General features: G+C 61.9%; 4 protein-coding genes across 5 annotated transcripts in view; 3 read left to right on the forward strand and 1 right to left on the reverse strand.

Annotated features, from left to right (window-relative positions):
- The window catches only part of LOC310657504 (maestro heat-like repeat family member 5), a 132,222-nt gene extending 131,705 nt beyond the window's left edge, over positions 1-517 (forward strand). For both annotated transcript variants that reach the window (XR_014501806.1, XR_014501807.1), the window contains one exon: positions 503-517. The gene's annotated coding sequence lies outside the window, so the exon portion shown is untranslated. The remainder of the gene's footprint in view (positions 1-502) is intronic.
- Positions 518-1,094: 577 nt separating this feature from the next.
- Positions 1,095-5,559, reverse strand: HTRA2 (HtrA serine peptidase 2; the record flags this gene model as incomplete). Its single annotated transcript, XM_083398073.1, has 8 exons — positions 1,095-2,084; positions 2,265-2,360; positions 2,605-2,674; positions 2,878-2,986; positions 3,537-3,569; positions 3,768-3,962; positions 4,368-4,572; positions 5,105-5,559. The coding sequence occupies 8 exons, from the start codon at positions 5,557-5,559 to the stop codon at positions 1,919-1,921; spliced, it is 1,329 nt and encodes a 442-aa protein (XP_083254199.1). The 3' UTR covers positions 1,095-1,918.
- Positions 5,560-5,645: 86 nt separating this feature from the next.
- AUP1 (AUP1 lipid droplet regulating VLDL assembly factor) lies at positions 5,646-9,546 on the forward strand. Its single transcript, XM_083398531.1, has 11 exons — positions 5,646-5,807; positions 5,907-6,198; positions 6,679-6,866; positions 7,017-7,089; positions 7,271-7,344; positions 7,569-7,635; positions 7,817-7,925; positions 8,176-8,316; positions 8,669-8,814; positions 8,934-9,022; positions 9,181-9,546. Exons 1-11 carry the CDS (start codon positions 5,749-5,751, stop codon positions 9,227-9,229), a joined length of 1,287 nt encoding a protein of 428 aa, XP_083254657.1. The 5' UTR covers positions 5,646-5,748; the 3' UTR covers positions 9,230-9,546.
- A 1,933-nt stretch (positions 9,547-11,479) lies between these two features.
- On the forward strand, positions 11,480-15,273 carry LOC310657717 (BCL2/adenovirus E1B 19 kDa protein-interacting protein 3-like). The gene is made up of 6 exons (XM_083398832.1): positions 11,480-11,932; positions 12,127-12,253; positions 13,553-13,604; positions 13,876-13,949; positions 14,061-14,201; positions 14,698-15,273. The coding sequence occupies exons 1-6, from the start codon at positions 11,902-11,904 to the stop codon at positions 14,744-14,746; spliced, it is 474 nt and encodes a 157-aa protein (XP_083254958.1). The 5' UTR covers positions 11,480-11,901; the 3' UTR covers positions 14,747-15,273.
- The last annotated feature ends 966 nt before the right edge of the window (positions 15,274-16,239 follow it).

Genomic DNA, 16,239 nt, shown 5'->3' on the forward strand with positions numbered 1-16,239 from the left:
GGAGGGATGGGTCCTGTAGCCCCCAAAGTGCCAGGATTACGCGAGATCACAAGAAGCTGCAGAATCTGGCCAGTGGCCCAGCATCCTGTTCTCACAGCGGCCAATCGGATGCCCCAAAGGGACGCCGACCCATCGCCACGGCAAAGGAGGGCCATCAATAATAATCTCCTCCATGAATCTGTCACTTTCTTTAAAGCCATTCCAGTTGGTGGCCATCCTGCCTCCTGTGGGAGGGAGTTCCACAGATTCCACCGTGTGACGTCCTGAGCCTTCCAACATCCAGCTTCTTGGAAGTCCACAATTTCTAGTTTTGAGAGAGTAGGAGAAAAACTTCTCTCTCTGCTCTATTTCCCCCTATTAATCTGGGTGGGGCGTCTCAGATGGAGACAGCCAAGAAGAAAAAGGGCATTTAGGACAGCCCCCCCCCCCGCCCCACGGGACCCCCCTCCCTGGGCCACTTCAGAGCTATGCGAGAAATGTCCGAAGGGAGCTCTGCGGTCAGTCGGCCGGCCGGGCCTAATTCTCCTGCAAGAACCCCCCTCGCCCCCCCCCCCACTTACTTTCCGTGTCCTGTTTTCCTTCCTGGCTGGGCTGCAGAGAAACAAATTCCACGGCTGGAGGTGAAAGAGAGGCCTGTCTGGGCAGCCGGTGGTGGCACAGAGGGACTCGCCACCCCTCCCGGTGAGACGCAGCCAAGCCCCTCAAAAACAAACAGCCCCCCACTCCACCCCTCAAAATTCCTGGGGCTTAGCAAGACCACTTCCAAGGCAGCCCCCCCCGGCAGAAATCAGCCCACTCGGGAGCAAGGACAGTGTCGCCATCGCTAAGCGCTGAGGTGGCACGTCTCTTTGGTCAGGGGGCGGCTCTTCTGTGCCCACCTCCAGTAGCCCTCCCTCAATGCAGGCCTTGTTTTTTGGGGGGGAAGGAAGAGCGCCCCCCCCCCCCGTTCCTCCAGGGCGAGGCAACAAATGTGCCAGTCCTTTGAGCCAGCCACGCAGCCGTTGTGTAGCCCCCGCCTCAAATGGGTGCAGCAGGAGCCACTGCAGAGCTGCTAAACACCCTTGAGCATCCCATAATAAAGACGAAACTGCTGCCCCCTTGGCAGAACCCTTTATTGGAGCAGAAAGGACTGAGCCACAAAGCCCCTCCCCGCCTGGCTCTGCAGCAAGTCAGGTCAGGCTGAGCAGCGGCTAGCTCTGAAGGGTTTAAAAACAATTTTCTAGTCCTTAAGGACCCTGTGGATGGCACAACCACCAGCCCTCCCAGCCTCCATTAACGTACCCCACCCTTTATGGCACCCACTGCAGACGGACCCCTCAGCCCCCCCCCCAGCCTTGCAGTGGCAAGAGACCCTCCCCTTAAGGATTCCTGCTTCACTGCAGCACCAGTTGGGAGCAGAAGGGGCTGCAGACTGGGCCCTGCTCGGCTCGCGCCACATGATTCTGAGTTGGGGGGGGGGAGCAAAAGGGACCACCTTGCTGCCAATTCCCCCCCAGAGGGATGGCCACTTGCCCCACGGCTTGGCCTCTTGGCCCCTTTTAAAACAGCTGGGTAAGGGGCAAACCAGAGCCCGCACCTGGCCTGCCCTTCGATGCCCATTTGAGCAGCAGTGCGACAAAGGAGGATGACCCCTGCTCTCCAGAAAATGTGGGCCTGGACAGGTCAATAGCCAATGGGGAAAGGGAAAAAGGAAAGCACTGCCCCCCACAAAGGGCCTTTCCTGCCACGTCAGAGAGAGCCCCCGGCTGACATCACGCAACCACGGAGGAGCGAGAGCCACTGAACTGCCACCCGACACCCGCTGGGCCCCCCTCCTTCTGTGGGGACAGAGGGCAGGATCAGTCCTCTCCACGCTCAAGGCAAAGTCCGTCTTCCTGCCCAGACCCCCAAACGCAGCGGCCACAACCCCCACCCGCCCCTACTCTGTGACTTCGGGGACAATGTTCATCAGCAGCGCCTCGTAGCCGCGCCGGACCAGCAGCGTGAGCGTCTTCTGGCTCCGCACCGCCTCGTAGATGTCCTCTGCCCGCCGGGACGCCTGGCCGTTGATCTCCATGACCACGTCCCCCGCCTTGAGGCCTGCCCTGCGGTGAGAGCAGAGTGCGGGGTGAGGGCAGAGAGACAGGCCAGGGGCCATACGCCTTGCTCTGCCCTCCAGCCAGGGGGAACTGGGAACCCAAAGCCTAGCATTCTAGGGTGGGGAGGGACCTCAGGGGTCATCTAGTCCAACCCCCATCAGGTGGGCAGGTGAGTGTCGCACTTACTGATGTGCCGGAGAGCCAATGATGACCTTGTGGATGAGGACCCCGTAGGAGACATCGGGGAAGGCAGGGTCCCTTATCTTCAACTCAGACAGGATACTGGAGTGGGAGAGGGAGCCACAAGGTTAGGATTCCAGCAGGCTGGGGGGGGGGAGGGGGAGAGAAGGCTCTGTGCAGACACCCAAGGAAGTGGGGCACTGCTTTCCTGGGGGCAGCAGAGAAGACCCTCTGCCCCAGCAGCTTAGGGGGAACCAGGGCCCACTCTGGAGCAAACGGCCCAAGGCGGGGAGACCTGCGCTGCCGCCCCCCTTGGGCCTGGAAGGATCTGGTGCTGAGCACCTACCTGGGCGTCAAGGTCAGCATCATCACCCCAATGTAGCGCCTCTTGCCGTCTGTGCTGCCAAACCAGGAGTCTGGGGAGGGGGAGAGGCTGTCATTGACCCTGGGAGGAAGGAGACCCCTCCATGCCTGAAGCCAACCCAGCCCAAGAGAGACTCAAGGCTGCCAGGAGGAACATCCCTGGGTTGGGGGGGCTCAGGTAGCCTCACCCTAGAGGCCAGCCCCACCTCTCTCCCCTGGCAGGCTCAGCACCCATGGAAGGGGGGCAGATCCTCACCCTTGCGCTTCTCCTCCTGCTCCAGGAAGGCTCTCAGTCGGTCGGAGGGGATGGCGAAGGAGATCCCAGGGGTCACCTTCATGGTGTTCACCCCAATCACCTCGCCGTCCTAGGAGGCAGGGAGAGGAGCCCCAGGGCAGCCACTTCAGGGCGGGGGAGAAAAGCTTTGCTCAAACCCTCCTAACACTCCTAGCCATCCAACCAAGAGGAACATTGGGCGATTTGGGACTGATAGAAGGAAATCCCTCTTTATGCAATGCATAGTTAAACTGTGGAACTCACTCCCACAGGAAGCAGGGGTGGCCGCCAGCCTAAATGGCTTCAGAGGATGAGACTGCGTGGAGGAGGAGGCTGTGGGGGTCCCCCCCCCCCGAGACAGCCCCGCTTCTGAATGCCAGTTGCTGGACAGAGTTGCTCCTGGGCCCAGATCCAGCTTGCAGGTATCCCTTGGTCAGCCACTGTGAGAACAGGATGTGGGACCAAATGCCCCCCCCCCCCGGCCTGATCCAGCAGCAGCAGCAGGCTCTTAGGAGCCAAGCCCCCTGTGCCACCTGGGAAATGAAGGGCCTGTTCCCCGCCTAGTCAACAAGCAAAGATCCCCCCCCTGTGCAAGCAGAAGCCCCCATTCCCAGGAAATACGCAGAGGACGAGGGACTTACCAAGTTGAGGAGGGGTCCCCCGGAGTTTCCAAACTGCAGAGCGGAAAACCGAACAGGAAGTCACTTGGAGTGACCCAGAGCTGCCCCTGGTGCCTCTGGGCACCCCCACAAGGACAGGAGAGAAGCCCAGGAATCACCCAGGCCCCCCCCACTGAGGGGACAGGCCAACAAAAAGCCCCCACCACCACGTTGCCCCCCCCCCCCCCGGCTCTCATGCCCAGCGGGCCTTACGTCAATAGCTGCGTCCGTCTGGATGTACTCCATGTCTGAAGCTGCCAAGCCCAGCTCCCGGCCCCCTCGCTGGGCAGAGCTGACGATGCCCGAGGTGATGGTGTTCTGCAGGGCAAAGGGGCTGCCCATGGCCACCACAAACTCCCCCTGGCGCACATCAGAGGAGCGGCCCAGGGGCAGTGTGGGCAGCGGGCGCTGGGGGGGAGGAGGAGGAGGAAAGAGACAGGTGTCAGTACCAGGACACAGCATGGGAGACCCCCCCCCCCACATGCTGAGCTCTCCTTCTGGCCTCGTCTGGACTCCTCTCCCACCGGTGAGGGGCAGAAGCATGGCCCCACTTCTGGGGGTCAGGAAATCACCAGGAGACTGGCGTCAGCCCAGCTTGGGAGGGGGAAGGAGGGGAGTTGGGCAGCTTAGATGGCCGCCTGAGGCTGGTTGCCCGGCATGCCCCCACCAAACCAGGAACTGCTCTTGGCTTCTGGCCCACCAATCTCAACTTTCCAACAGGGTCTGGGATGATGCCACCGCTGCCCCCTCCCTGCCCAGCTCACAGAGCCAAGGGGCACTACTGCAAATCACCCACTGCCCCAGTGCACTAACCTTGGCATTGATCTTGATGGTGGCAATGTCGGCCACCTGGTCCACCTGCCTCACTACGGCGTCATAGAGCTCCCCGCTGGCCAGGCGCACCCGCACCCGCTTCCGGTTGGCCACCACGTGGGCGTTGGTGACGATCAGCCCATCCGCAGACACCACGAAGCCGGAGCCGTTGGAGATGGGCACCTCCCGGCCGGAAAATGGGTGCCTGTGGGAGGGAGGAGGGAAAGAGGGGCATGGGAACCAGGCGAGGGGGACACACAGCCAGGCACACGTCAAGGACTCCAGCAGAGCCAGGATCAGGCCAATGGGCCACCTAGAGGAGCCTCCTGTTCTCACAGTGGCCAACCAGGTGCCCCCATGGGAAAACGTAAGCAGGACAGGGCCTTCTCAGTGGTGGCTGCTGCTGCCAGACCACTTGGAACTCCTTCCCTAGAGAAGCCGGACTGGCTGCCTGCTTGCTGTCCCTCTACTTTTGGAAATGCACTGCTTTGAATGGAAAAGCTAGCCGGGAGGTTTCTACGGTTGGGATCTTCCTGCTCTCCTCCTCCTGGCATCTTAATTCTACCCCTTTTCACCGCTTCTCAACTCTTGCTTCCTGGCCCGATGCTTTGAGCGGTGAACATTGCAGCCGGAAGCCGCCTGGAGCCTCTGCCCAGGGCAAAGGCGGCTTACAAGTCAACGCAGCGGAAGCGCCCGAATGTCTTGCCCCCCGTTGCCGCTGCCCGGGCGCCCAGTACCTGCCCAGGATCTCGATGTAGACCAGCGCCGGCGCCGTCCGCTCCACCACGTCGGCGATGAAGTTGTAGGTGGCGCGCGGGGAGCCCGGCGGGGGCGGGGGCGGCGGCGAGGGCGAGGAGGGCGAGGGCGGCGGCGAGGGCACGGCGGCCAGCAGACGAGGGAGGCCCGGCCAGAGGAAGGCCCGCCGCGCCCCGCCGTCCTCGCCCTCCTCGCCCTCGCCCCGGCCCCGCAGCAGCAGCCCCCAGCCCCCCAGCAGCGCCCCCGCCCCCGCCCAGCGCCACCCCCGCCGAGGAGGAGGAGGAGGAGGAGGAGACGGAGGGCGCCTCTGGCCGCCGCCCCCGCCGCCCAGCCCCGCCGCCCAGGCGCCGCCGACCCCGCTCCGCAGCCCCGCCGCCGCCGCCGCCCAGCGCCGCGCCACCCGAGACACCGCCGCCGCCGCCGCCGCCGCCGCCATGCTGCTGGGGCCGCCTCGCGGGGCACGCCGGGAAACGTAGTCCGGGCGGGCGGCGGCGGAAGGGGCGGGGCGGCGGCGTCGGGCGCGGTGACGCGCTTCCCCCCGGAGCGGGCGCGTCCAAGATGGCAGCGGCGGCCCGTCAGGCCCTGGCCGCGTCCCGCTGAGCGGCGCCTCCCGACCGCGGGCAGCATGGACGCCTCCGCCGCCGCCGCCCCCGTGGCGCCCGACCGGCTCTTCGACGCGCACCGGTGAGGGGGGCCTCCTTCGGGGCGGGGGGGGCGGCGGGGCGGCGGGCCTCCCTCTTCCCTGCTCACCCCGGCGCCCTCTTCTCCTCCTCCTCCCCGCAGGCTCCCCGGCGAGGGTCCGCGCGTGCTGCTGGCGCTGCTGCTCTACGCGCCGGTGGGGCTGGCGCTGCTGCTGCTGCGCCTCTTCATCGGGCTGCACGTCTTCCTGGTCAGCTGCGCGCTCCCGGACAGCGCCCCGCGCCGCTTCATCGTGCGCGTCATGTGCTCGGTGCTGGGCGTCCTGGTGCGCCAGGGGGACCCTCGCCAGCGCAGCCTCCGCGCCCGCGTCTTCATCGCCAACCACGTCACCCACTTCGACCACAACGTCCTCAACCTGCTCACCTCCTGCAACGCGGTGAGCGGGGGGCGGGGGGGGGCGGGGGAGGCAGGAAAGCCCCTGCCGGGCCGGGGAGCAGCGCCCGGGGCCGGAGGCACAGCAAAGGCGCCCTCCTGGCGCGCTTCTCCCCGGGGAAATGTGCCCTCCGGGAGGTGCAGAGGCTTCGGTCTGGCTCGCTCAGCCGCCTCCGGGCCTCACGCCATTTCTCCTCTTGCTCCGGAGAGATGCAGGTCTGGTTAGCGCAGCGTTTGCCAAGGTAAGAAGCACCCGCTGGATCAGGCCCACCAGATGCCCCAACAGGATTTCGGCACAAGAGCCCTCGCCCCTCCTCTGGTTTCTGGCATCCAGAAGTGTTATTGCATCTGACTTGAATGCTCGTGTCCTTGTGGTCCTTGGGGGCTGGCTTCCCCAGGGCTGCAGCTGCCCCATCCCCTCCAGTGGAGAGCCATGGGCTGCTGCCCGTCCCCGACAGGCCCTGACGGATTCTCTTCCCAACAGCCTGTGCTGAACGGCACCTCTGGCTTCATCTGCTGGTCCCGGGGCTTCCTGGAGGTGGGGGGTGCAGAGAGCCGAGCCGAGCTGCTGGAGTCCCTGAAGGCCTACTCCTCCCAGGGGGGCAACCCGCCCCTGCTGCTCTTCCCCGAGGAGACGACCACCAACGGCCGCGTGGGTCTCCTGCGCTTCAGGTGGGCAGAGCCTCTGGCGCCAGGCACCCGGTCAGACCAAGGGCCATCCAGCCCACAATCTGGTTCTCATATTGGCTGGCCAGGTGCCACGGGGGGGGGGGGAGTCTCCTGCTGAGTGTTGCCCCACTGACTGCACCCTTCCCTCTCCAGCTCATGGCCCTTCTCCATCTTGGACAGCGTCCAGCCAGTGGCTCTGCAAGTCCAGAGGCCTTTTGTCGCTGTGGTGAGTGGGGGGGGCAGGGGGTTGTCTGTTTGCGGCCGTTAAGCAGAACCCACAGGAACCTCCCGCCAGCAATGGGTGTTTGTGATGGGTGCTGCTTCCCCCATCCCAAGGGGGATGCACTTGCAGCAGCCCCCACCCCTCTTGGCTTTTTACTATTTTCCTTCTCTCCCCCCCCCCCAAGAGTGTGGCTGACGCCTCCTGGGTGACGGAGCTGCTCTGGACGTTCTTTGTGCCCTTCACTGTTTATCAAGTAAGGTACTAACAGTCTCTGCTACTTCCTTGCGTGGGGGCGGAGGGGGGCCTGGACGGAAGGAGAGGAGAGAGGCTCTCAGAGCGGAAGGGAAGGAGGCCTCTGCCCTTGAGCCCCTCTCTCTGCCTTTGCCAACAGGGGAAGTTTGGTCCTCGTTTTGGGGAGGGGGAGGCAGGTCACCTGGGCAGCCTGGGGCTTGTCCTCCCCTCTTCCCTTCCTTCCTCCCCAGGTGGCTTCCGCCCATCGGCAGACTAGTTGAAGAAACCCGCGAGGAGTTTGCGCTGCGGGTTCAGGAGGTAGGAGCGGAGGGCTGGGGGGGCGGCGTGAATGACTGGCATGGCTGTGGTCTTGCATGTTCCTCAGCGGTGGGGGGGGGGCGTGATGCCCGTGCTGAGGTGCTGCCTCTGTCCGCTCAGGCTGTGTCAGAGGCTGGACTGGGGAGCTTCCTAGCTGAGCCCTGGTCTCTCCTCCCTGCAGCTCCTGGCCCTGGAGCTGGGTGTGGTGTCGACGCGACTCACTGCTGCTGACAAAGCCGAGCACCTGAAGCGATTGCGCCACAGCCCCTCAGCCCCCTACAGCCCCCCAGGTGAGTGGGGCCAAAGCGGTTCGTCTCCCCTGCCGCCATAGGCCTGCTTGCTGGCAGAGCTCCAAGCCCTGGGTGGCTCCTGCCTGGGCTCTGCCTGCTCCCAGCTCTCTCCTGGTGGGTGGCGAGGGTCTTGCCCACTCTGCTTAGCAGTGGCTGGCAGGGAGGATCCAGGCCACCATGGGGGCTGTGTCCCCCCCCCAGGCCTCTGTGCCTCAGCCGCCCCCTTTCCCCTTGCCTTCCTTCCTTTCAGCTCCAAGCCAGCCTTCGGGGACCCAGGACCGAGCTTTTCCCAGTGTTGCCTCTGCAGAGGATGTCCGCTGGAGTGGCATGGCCCAGCGTGTCAAAGAAGTCCTGCCCCATGTGCCCCTGGCAGTCATCCGCAAGGATCTAGGTGCGTGGGGGGGGGGGAGAGGCTTGGGGGGGGGAGCATTTGGTTAAGTGCTTGAAGGGGGATTCTCATACCCAGGAGGGTTGGGGAGGGCAGCTTCCCCCCACTAGAAACACAGAATCTCTCATCATGACACTAGAAGGAGGTGGTCTGTTGGATATTTGAGGCCTAGTCATATGTTTCCATTTAGTTTTTAATAAAAAGTTAGGTCTTGCACCAGAGTAACGTGTGTCTGTCTAAGGCTTGCACCAGGGCCCTAGTGCAGCCCCCTGCAATGCAGGCGTCCCAACTGAAGCGCCCCAGGACCACCCAGCCTGCGGTCAGTTCTGAGTCTGGTCTCCTCTCTTTCTTCCAGCTCGGACGAACTGTGTGGATGCGACCATTGCCAATCTCCTGGAGGGGCGGGTTCCCTTCACCCCCAGCGAGGCGGAGGCAGAGGATTCCTCGGCTGCCCCGTCCGTCTCTGGCGCTCACTACCTCGCCTCTGCTCCCCTGACCCCGGTATCCAACACCCCCCACCCCAAGAAGGAGGGAGGAAGCAGGCCATGGGGGGCCATGGGGGGATGAAGAGGTGCTGGGGCTTCTCAAGGCTGAGCTCCTCCTCCTCCCTCTCTCTGCAGGCCCCCATGAAGCTCTTTGCCCGGTCCCCAGAGGCCAGGCACCTCTCCCTCCAGGAGCGGAAGCGGCTGCTGTACGACTACGCCAGGAGGTGAGGCCGGGACCCTTGCCCTGTCGCAGAGGGAGCAAGGGGTGGAACGCCGCCCCCCAGCAGTCTCTCTCTGACACCCCCCCCCCCGTCTGCGCTTGCTCTGGCTGAGCAGCTGTGCGCCACCATGTGCTGATGAAAGGCTTCTCTTGCCTTCGCAGGAGATTCATGGAGAAGCATGGGATGGCGCCGAAGGAGGGGAGCCACTGACCGGCTGGTGTTTTTCTTGAGGACTGCTGGCTTGATCAACTCTGGATCTTGGTGGAGGGTTGCTGCGGACACTGCTGCCCCGCTGGACCCGTGTGGGGTTGGCAGTGTGTCCGTGGCTGCCCCTGAGTGGTGTGCGCCCATCCCGCCTGACGTTTCCGCAGGGCAAGAGGGAGGCTCCCAGCCCCCACCCCACCTGCTGCAAGGCCCGGACTCCACACCGCCCTGCCACACAGCCGGGGCCACCGACGGCCTGCCTCGGAGTGCGGGTGGGAGGGGGCAAGCTTTCACTATCAAAATAAACGTTACTCTAATTCTCATCCTCTCGGACGCGCCTTCCTTCGCTGCTGTTGACTCTGCTTGAGAGGCAGCAGAAGCCCTGCCAAGGGAGACGCAACAGGTCCTTGTTCTGCTGCTGGGACGGGTCAGGGGGGCCAGGCTGCCTTCCCTCTGGCTCTGCCCTCTGTGCCCTGGCTCCGGAGGGGGTGGGCCCCCGAGTCACTCAGCTGGCGGGCTGAGCTGTCTCCTGCCTCCAGCCAGGTCCTCCTGTCCTGACCCAGCCTGAGCCACACGAAGCTCCATCCCAAGCGCTTTTGAGTGGCTGGTTTTTGTGTCCTCGCCATCTTGAGTCTCTGGTTTCTGTTTCTGTGTGGTCAGAGTCTGCTTTAGCTTTGTGCGGTGGAGGGGCTGTGGGATGCGGGGGGTGATTGTAGTGTGGGGGTGATTCTTGCATTGTGAGGGGTGGACTAGATGACCCATGGGCTCCCTTCCAATGCCTGACAGCCTTTTATAGCTGCTCTTCCCTTAGCAGGATGGCTGCTTCTTTCCTTTGGTCTCCTTGGGGCGGCAGCCTTGCTGCAAAATCCAGGCACAGCCAGAATGCAGAGCAGGGGCCCCAAAGGGGACGCCTGTGGATCCTTGAGGAGGGCTGTGGGGCCAGCCCTTCTGCTCCCCCAAGGAAAGAAAGCTCAGCCACCTGCATGCTGTTTTCCCTGAGGGGGATACAGTAGAATCAACCTGAGCCCTGAAAATCACATAGGAGTTGAAAGTGGGTGGTTGTCACTCTCTCCAATTGGCTGCCTGTGCTTTAGACAAAGGGAACCTTCCTGACCACTTGGGGAGGGTGGCAGTTCCTGGGGGGAACCGGGTTCCAGGGGGAGGTCTTAAGCGACCCGGAGGGGGCAAAGGGGGTGCTCCCCACACCTGTGTGGCAGGAGGAACTCTGTATCCTTGCTGCCTATATTCTGGGCATCCTTTCGATGAGCGCTTCCTGCAAGGGGGGGGGGCGCTAGACTAGATGTCCCTTGTGGGGGGGGGTCCCCTTCCAGGTCTCTGAATCAGTGGGGCAGCCTAAATTGTTCAGGTTTCCCCAGCCCCACAGTCTGGGCAGATGATGCTGCGAGGAGGAGAGGGGCGAGGAAGTCTGCCCGGGAGACGGGGGCGCGCGGCGCGCTCCGGAGGATGCTGGGCGGGGGGCGGGCAGCTGCTCCCTTCTGCTCGGCTCGCGGGGTCGGCCCAGGTCAGCCTCCTCCTCCCGGGCGGGAGATGCGTGCAGCTCGGCATGTCTGGCTGCGCCCCTCCCGGGCGCGCATTCATTCATGGAGCACGTAGCCGGCTACTCTTAAAGGGGCGACAGGAGGCGGCCCGGAGTTGCCTTCCTCCGGCTCCCTCCTTCCGTGGCTTCGGCGGCGCCCCGCTCGTTGAAATACCAGCGGGCAGCGCGAGGCCGAAGGAAGCAGAGCAGAACTAGGGCTTCTCTTGATGCAGCCTGGGGGAGCACTCGCCATTTCTGAACTCGCGTGAAGCTCGTGGTCCAGCGAGACCCCGAGATCCTTTTCCCATGTCCTGCTAGTGAGCCAGGTGTCCCCCGTCCTCAGGGTTGAGGTTTGATGAGGCCCTGGTCCTTTATGTGTCCAGCTGCCCGTTGTCAACAACAAATTGTTGCTGTTTTTTGTGTTGAATGCAGTATATGCAGCTATATGGTAACTTTGGGGGCCCCAAGAGAGTGGGACCCTAAGCTAGAGCTTGTTTAGCTTATACGTAAATCCGGCGCTGCCCGCCCTATATTTGGGCACCTGGTTCTTCCTGCCTAAGTGCAGAACCCAGCATTTGTCCCTGTTGAAATTCATTTTCTCAGCTTGCGCCCAGTTCTCCCATCTGTTCCGGTCATTTTGAATTCTGATTCTGACTCGACGGTGTGATGTTCAGCAAGCCTTCCCCTTAGAATCCTAGAATTGCAGAGATGGAAGCACCCAAGGGTCATCTAGTCCAACCCCTGGCAATGCAGGCATCCCTGCCAAAGCATCCCTCCTACGAGGGAGAGACTCCGCTGCTTCCGAGGAAGAACGGCTCTTCCTGTCGAAAGACAGAATTTCGTTCCTTATCCTTTGAATCCAGTGGTTCGGAGCAGCTGGAAATGAGCCGGCTCCGTCTTCCTGGGGCAGCAGCCCGTCCGATATTGGCACACGGAGCGGCGCCCCTTCCCCTGTCCCTCGCCGGTTGGGGTCCCCACCCCTCCCGGAACAGGCTGGCGTCGCCCTTTTAAGGCGCGAGGGTGCCCGGCGCTTCTGTTTACAGAAGGGAGCCGGCTGGGCGTCACGTGGCCTCCAGCTGGCCGGCTGGCTAATGGGACGGGCACCTGCCTGGCACCGGGAGGGAGCCCAGGCAGCGGAGCGATGGAGGCGCCCCGGGAAGACGCCCTGCAGAGTGAGTGGCCGCGGGGGGGGGGAGGGAGGAGAAGCGCGCTCCCGCGCCGAGTCCCTTGCGGGGCCAGATTGGGGTAGGGGCTCTGGGACTCCCCCCCCCCCCGCCCAGCAGCTGCAGCAGCATCCCCCAGGCGGTGGGGGGATCCAGTTCGGTCCCTCTAACTGCCCCTTCCTGCCTGCCTGCCCGCTTCCTAGGCTCCTGGGTGGAGGTGCCCCCACTTGACCTGGAGGAGCCCCCCACGCCGGCCTGTGCGCCCCACCGCGACATGGAACGGATCCTCCTGGAGGCGCAGCTGGAGGTGGAGCCGCCGCGGGCCGAGGGGTAGGTGGCCGTGGGCGGATCATGACTCTTTCGTGGGCAGCGGGGTCGGCGGAACTCCTTGCAACTGGCCGCGAGCGCAGCAGGCGAAAGGAAGGCTCTGCGGTGGACAAGCGGGCGGCGGCTGCTAGCTCCGAAGGGTCGGGAAGCGACGACACCGGGGGGCGGCGAGAGACCAAGCTTGGAGTACCGGGTCTCGGGTGAGGGGAAGGCAGATCAGCCCCTCGGAGTCAGACAGGCGCTACTGGGCATCCCTGGCTCTTCGCCCCTTCCTTAACCCCTGGTCAGGGCTGCGTACCCAGGGGGCGGCCCACTGTCTGGGGGAGGCCAGCTCTTCCTTCCAAGTCCTCCCGTGAGCCTGACTCGACTCCCCCCCCCCCCAGGCTATGGGGCTGCATGTGGGGCTCCTTAGGCTTTCACTGGAGTTGGCATAACTGCGCTCCTAAGCAAATTCCGGTCAGCTCCTTTTAATGCTAATTGTTGCACAGATGTTCCCTCGGTACTCGCGGTTCTGTTCTCTTCCCTTTTGGGATGCTCTGAAACGTCAAAGTTTGAACCAAATCGCCTCTCTTGAGATTTGTATTTCTGAACTTCTCACTGAGAAATTGGAAAGTCCGGCTGATTTTCTTTGGGCTGCACCTTGCCACACGAACCTGAGGATGTGAACCCCACATCCTGCCATTATAACTGTACCAGAGCTGGAAGAATCGTGGAATCACAGAATTGTAGTCCAACCCCCTGAAATGCAGGAATCTCAGCAACATGGCAGATGCCATCCAACCTCTGCTTTGAAATCTCCAGGGAGAGAGACTCCACCGCCTCCCTAGAGAGTCTGCTCCACTGTCAGACAGCTCAGAAAGTTCTTCCTGGGGTTTAGTCACAAGGAGCCTTTGTGGGCTCTGGTTTTTACAGCTGCTCCTCCAGAAAGAGCGGCCTGGGAGTGGCCACCAGTCAGGACACACAAAAGCCCCTGCAAGGATGACCTGGGCTGCTTCTGTGGGGTGACAGCTCAGCTCCCTTCTCCTGTCTGAGGCAGGCAGGGCTCCATTGGCCAGCCTCTTCACCTGCCCAGGACAGGAGGCTCCTGCCTTCTGAAGGGCTCACCGGAGCATCCTCACGGGCTGTGGACAGGTCTTGCCTGGTAGAGATTTAGGTCCAGTGAGGGCATCAGCCTCTGAAGGGCTTCACAGCAGCTTCTGAGCATGCTCGCAAACAGCATGGCAGAGAAATCTCTCTTGTGCATCAACACACATACAGCGAGAGCAATTTCTCACCAGCAGATTCCATTTCTTGTGTTTCCAGCTCCTTCCTTGCACTGAAGGCGCCTGGTGTGGAGGACCTGAGCCCAGGGCAGGTGAGTGTCAACGCTGAGGTGTGCAAAGGACCCACCTGGGCCATGGGCTTGTGGTCTTGTAGCCTCAGATTGAGAAGGCACCAGCCAAACTGGGGTCTTGAAAGGTTTAATCTCAGGGGTCATTGTGTTGACCGACCCACGAAGCACCTTGAGTTCCGTAGACAGGTGTGTTCACACCCACCCACAAGACATGCCCAGAGGGTTGCCCTGGTGATATGTCCCCCTCCACCCTTAAAAAAATATGATGGGATGCTGCACTTTCTCTTTGCAGAGGGAAGACGCTGAAGGGTCTGTCCAGCTGGGGACCCTGCCCTGGTCGTGGCCCAGCCCCCCTGAGCACCAAAAGTAAGGATGGCTCTTCACTGCCTTTCCCCGGGGGTCCTGGCTTCAGGCAGCCCCCCCCCAAGACTCCTGCCCCACTGCCTGCTCCACTTTGGACTGTCTGTCTCTCTGCAGGGAGCTGGCCTGCCTGCCCCCTGCGTGTGCCCCCCTGCTCAGCCCAGTTCTGCACAGGAGGAGGGGGTTGCGGGACCCCCAGCTGCTGCTTCTGGTCATCCCCTCTCTGCTGCTCAGCCACGTCTTGGCCTTCGGCCTTGGGTGAGTCGGGGGGGGGGGAGGCAACGAACCAGGCACAGTTAGCACCTCCAAACCTCTTGCCTGGACTCCTCTGTCACACACAGCAGTGGCCCATCAGCTGAGGAGAAATGGGATCATGGCAAAACATGGGGACGGGGGTTGATTTTTCTCTCCCTTTACGGAAACACCCTTAATTCTGCCCAGTGCAGCCAGCCCCCTATAGTGTCTGTCTCCTACCCCTCCCCTCCAAAGCGTATTGAGACCTGCGGTGAAGTCTCTGAGCTCTGCTTCCCCGCTTCCCCACAGACACCTGGCTGGCTGCTGCAGAAGCGGGTGCTGGATTAGATGGGTCTCTTCTGGCCTGATCCAGCAGCCTCTTCTCATGTTCTTCTGCTGCTCAGAGCCTTCCCTTGCCTCTCCCACTTGCCTGGAGGAGCGTAGCAAGAGAGGGGGCTGCTGGCCTTGCCTCACCTGACCAAGCCCCTCACTCACTCCCCTTTTCCTCTCCTCTCTCCAGCATTTGTATTGGGAAGCGTCTGGCCGCCTCCCCATCAAGCAGCCTGTGAGAAGCCGCGAGGGGCCTCCTGGGACACCCACCCCACCCAGCTCCCCTTTCCCCACGCTCCCCACCAAGCTGTTGCACGGCCTCATCTTGCCCAAGACCACCTGAGAAGTGGTGCAGAGCCCAGCATCAAACCTGATACCCTCACCCACCCACTTCCGTGTACACAACCTTCCTTGCCTCTGCTGTGGGGCCCAGCCTTCATAAAGAGTGTCATGGACTTAGCCCCAAAGCCCCCTCTCCAATTTCCCTGCTGCAGTGGGGCAGAGGGGAGTGGGTTGCTGGACTCCAGCAGCAGCAGCAGCAGCAGCAGCTCCCTTCCTCCCCCTCCTCTCCTGTGGGTCCTGCTAGCAGCTGGGAGTTAGAGCCTGGACACATCTGGAAGGCCACATCTGGAGGTTGCTCTACCCCCCCCCATGCCAATCCAAGGAGCTTCGGAAAGACAATCTGCAGCAAAGCATGGCAGCTGATCTACTGGAACATGCCGTTGCTTCATTCGAAATAAATCCTGTTTTTCAAAATCCTAAAAAAGTCTAGGCATTTATTTTTAATGTACGGGGGAGAGTAGTTGTGCTTTGGGTGTGGAGTGAGGGGCACCATGTCCTGGCAATGCCATGGGGTAAGAAGCCCCCTCATATATGTTATTGGTGGAGCCAAAGGGACCTCAGACCCTAGGAGTTGGGTCCTGTGTACCCGTAGAAGCGTGGGCTGCCTTGGATTGAGGCCTCCTCCATCACTGGGGGGAGCACCCCGTGTCGCTGGGGGGAGCTGCTGCTCTCAGCCTGGCTAGGGGCACCTCTCTTTTCTCCAGTCCCTGGCCGGACCCCACACTGCTCTTATTTTTTCTATTTAGTTTTCAAAAGTTTACATACTCTAACATCTAATTTATCCAGTGTTTTCTGGAGGGACACAGGGGTACAATTTGAACTATAAAATTGTGATTTTCTTGAGTCAAAATGAGAGTACCCCTCAACATTTTTTTTTATAGAAAAAAAGCACCGAATTTATTCACTGACTTCCCCTTCCATGATGTTCTCTATTTAACTTTTAACACTCCATCTGGAGCCCACACTTCTCCTCGCCACCAGCAGAGGGTGCTGCAGTCCAGCATTTGGCCTTCTCCTGGCGCCTCCATGCTGGTCTGCAGGCCAAGGTTTCCTAGTCCTGACCTTGTTGCACAAGGCAAAACCAAGGGAAGGTTCCACTTGCCTTGGTGAGCCCAGCATAGCCCACTCTGACTGGCAGCTCCTCCCGTCCCGGGTCAAGCTACTAGAGCTGCTTATCTGGACATGCATCATTGGAAGCTGAAATCATAGCCAGAGATTTGGAACAGGCAGGAGAACGGACTTCACACAGCCCCTCGATAGACCTGTGGAACTCACTGCCACAAGAGGGAAAAGCCCACTTGGATGGCTTTAAAAGAGGTTGTGGGAAAGAAGGCTAGTAATGGTCACTACCTACAATGGCCGTATCCTGCTTCCAGAATCAGAGGCAGAG

This window comes from Podarcis tiliguerta (assembly GCF_965153285.1).
Source record: "Podarcis tiliguerta genome assembly, chromosome: 9".
Lineage (NCBI taxonomy): Eukaryota > Metazoa > Chordata > Lepidosauria > Squamata > Lacertidae > Podarcis > Podarcis tiliguerta.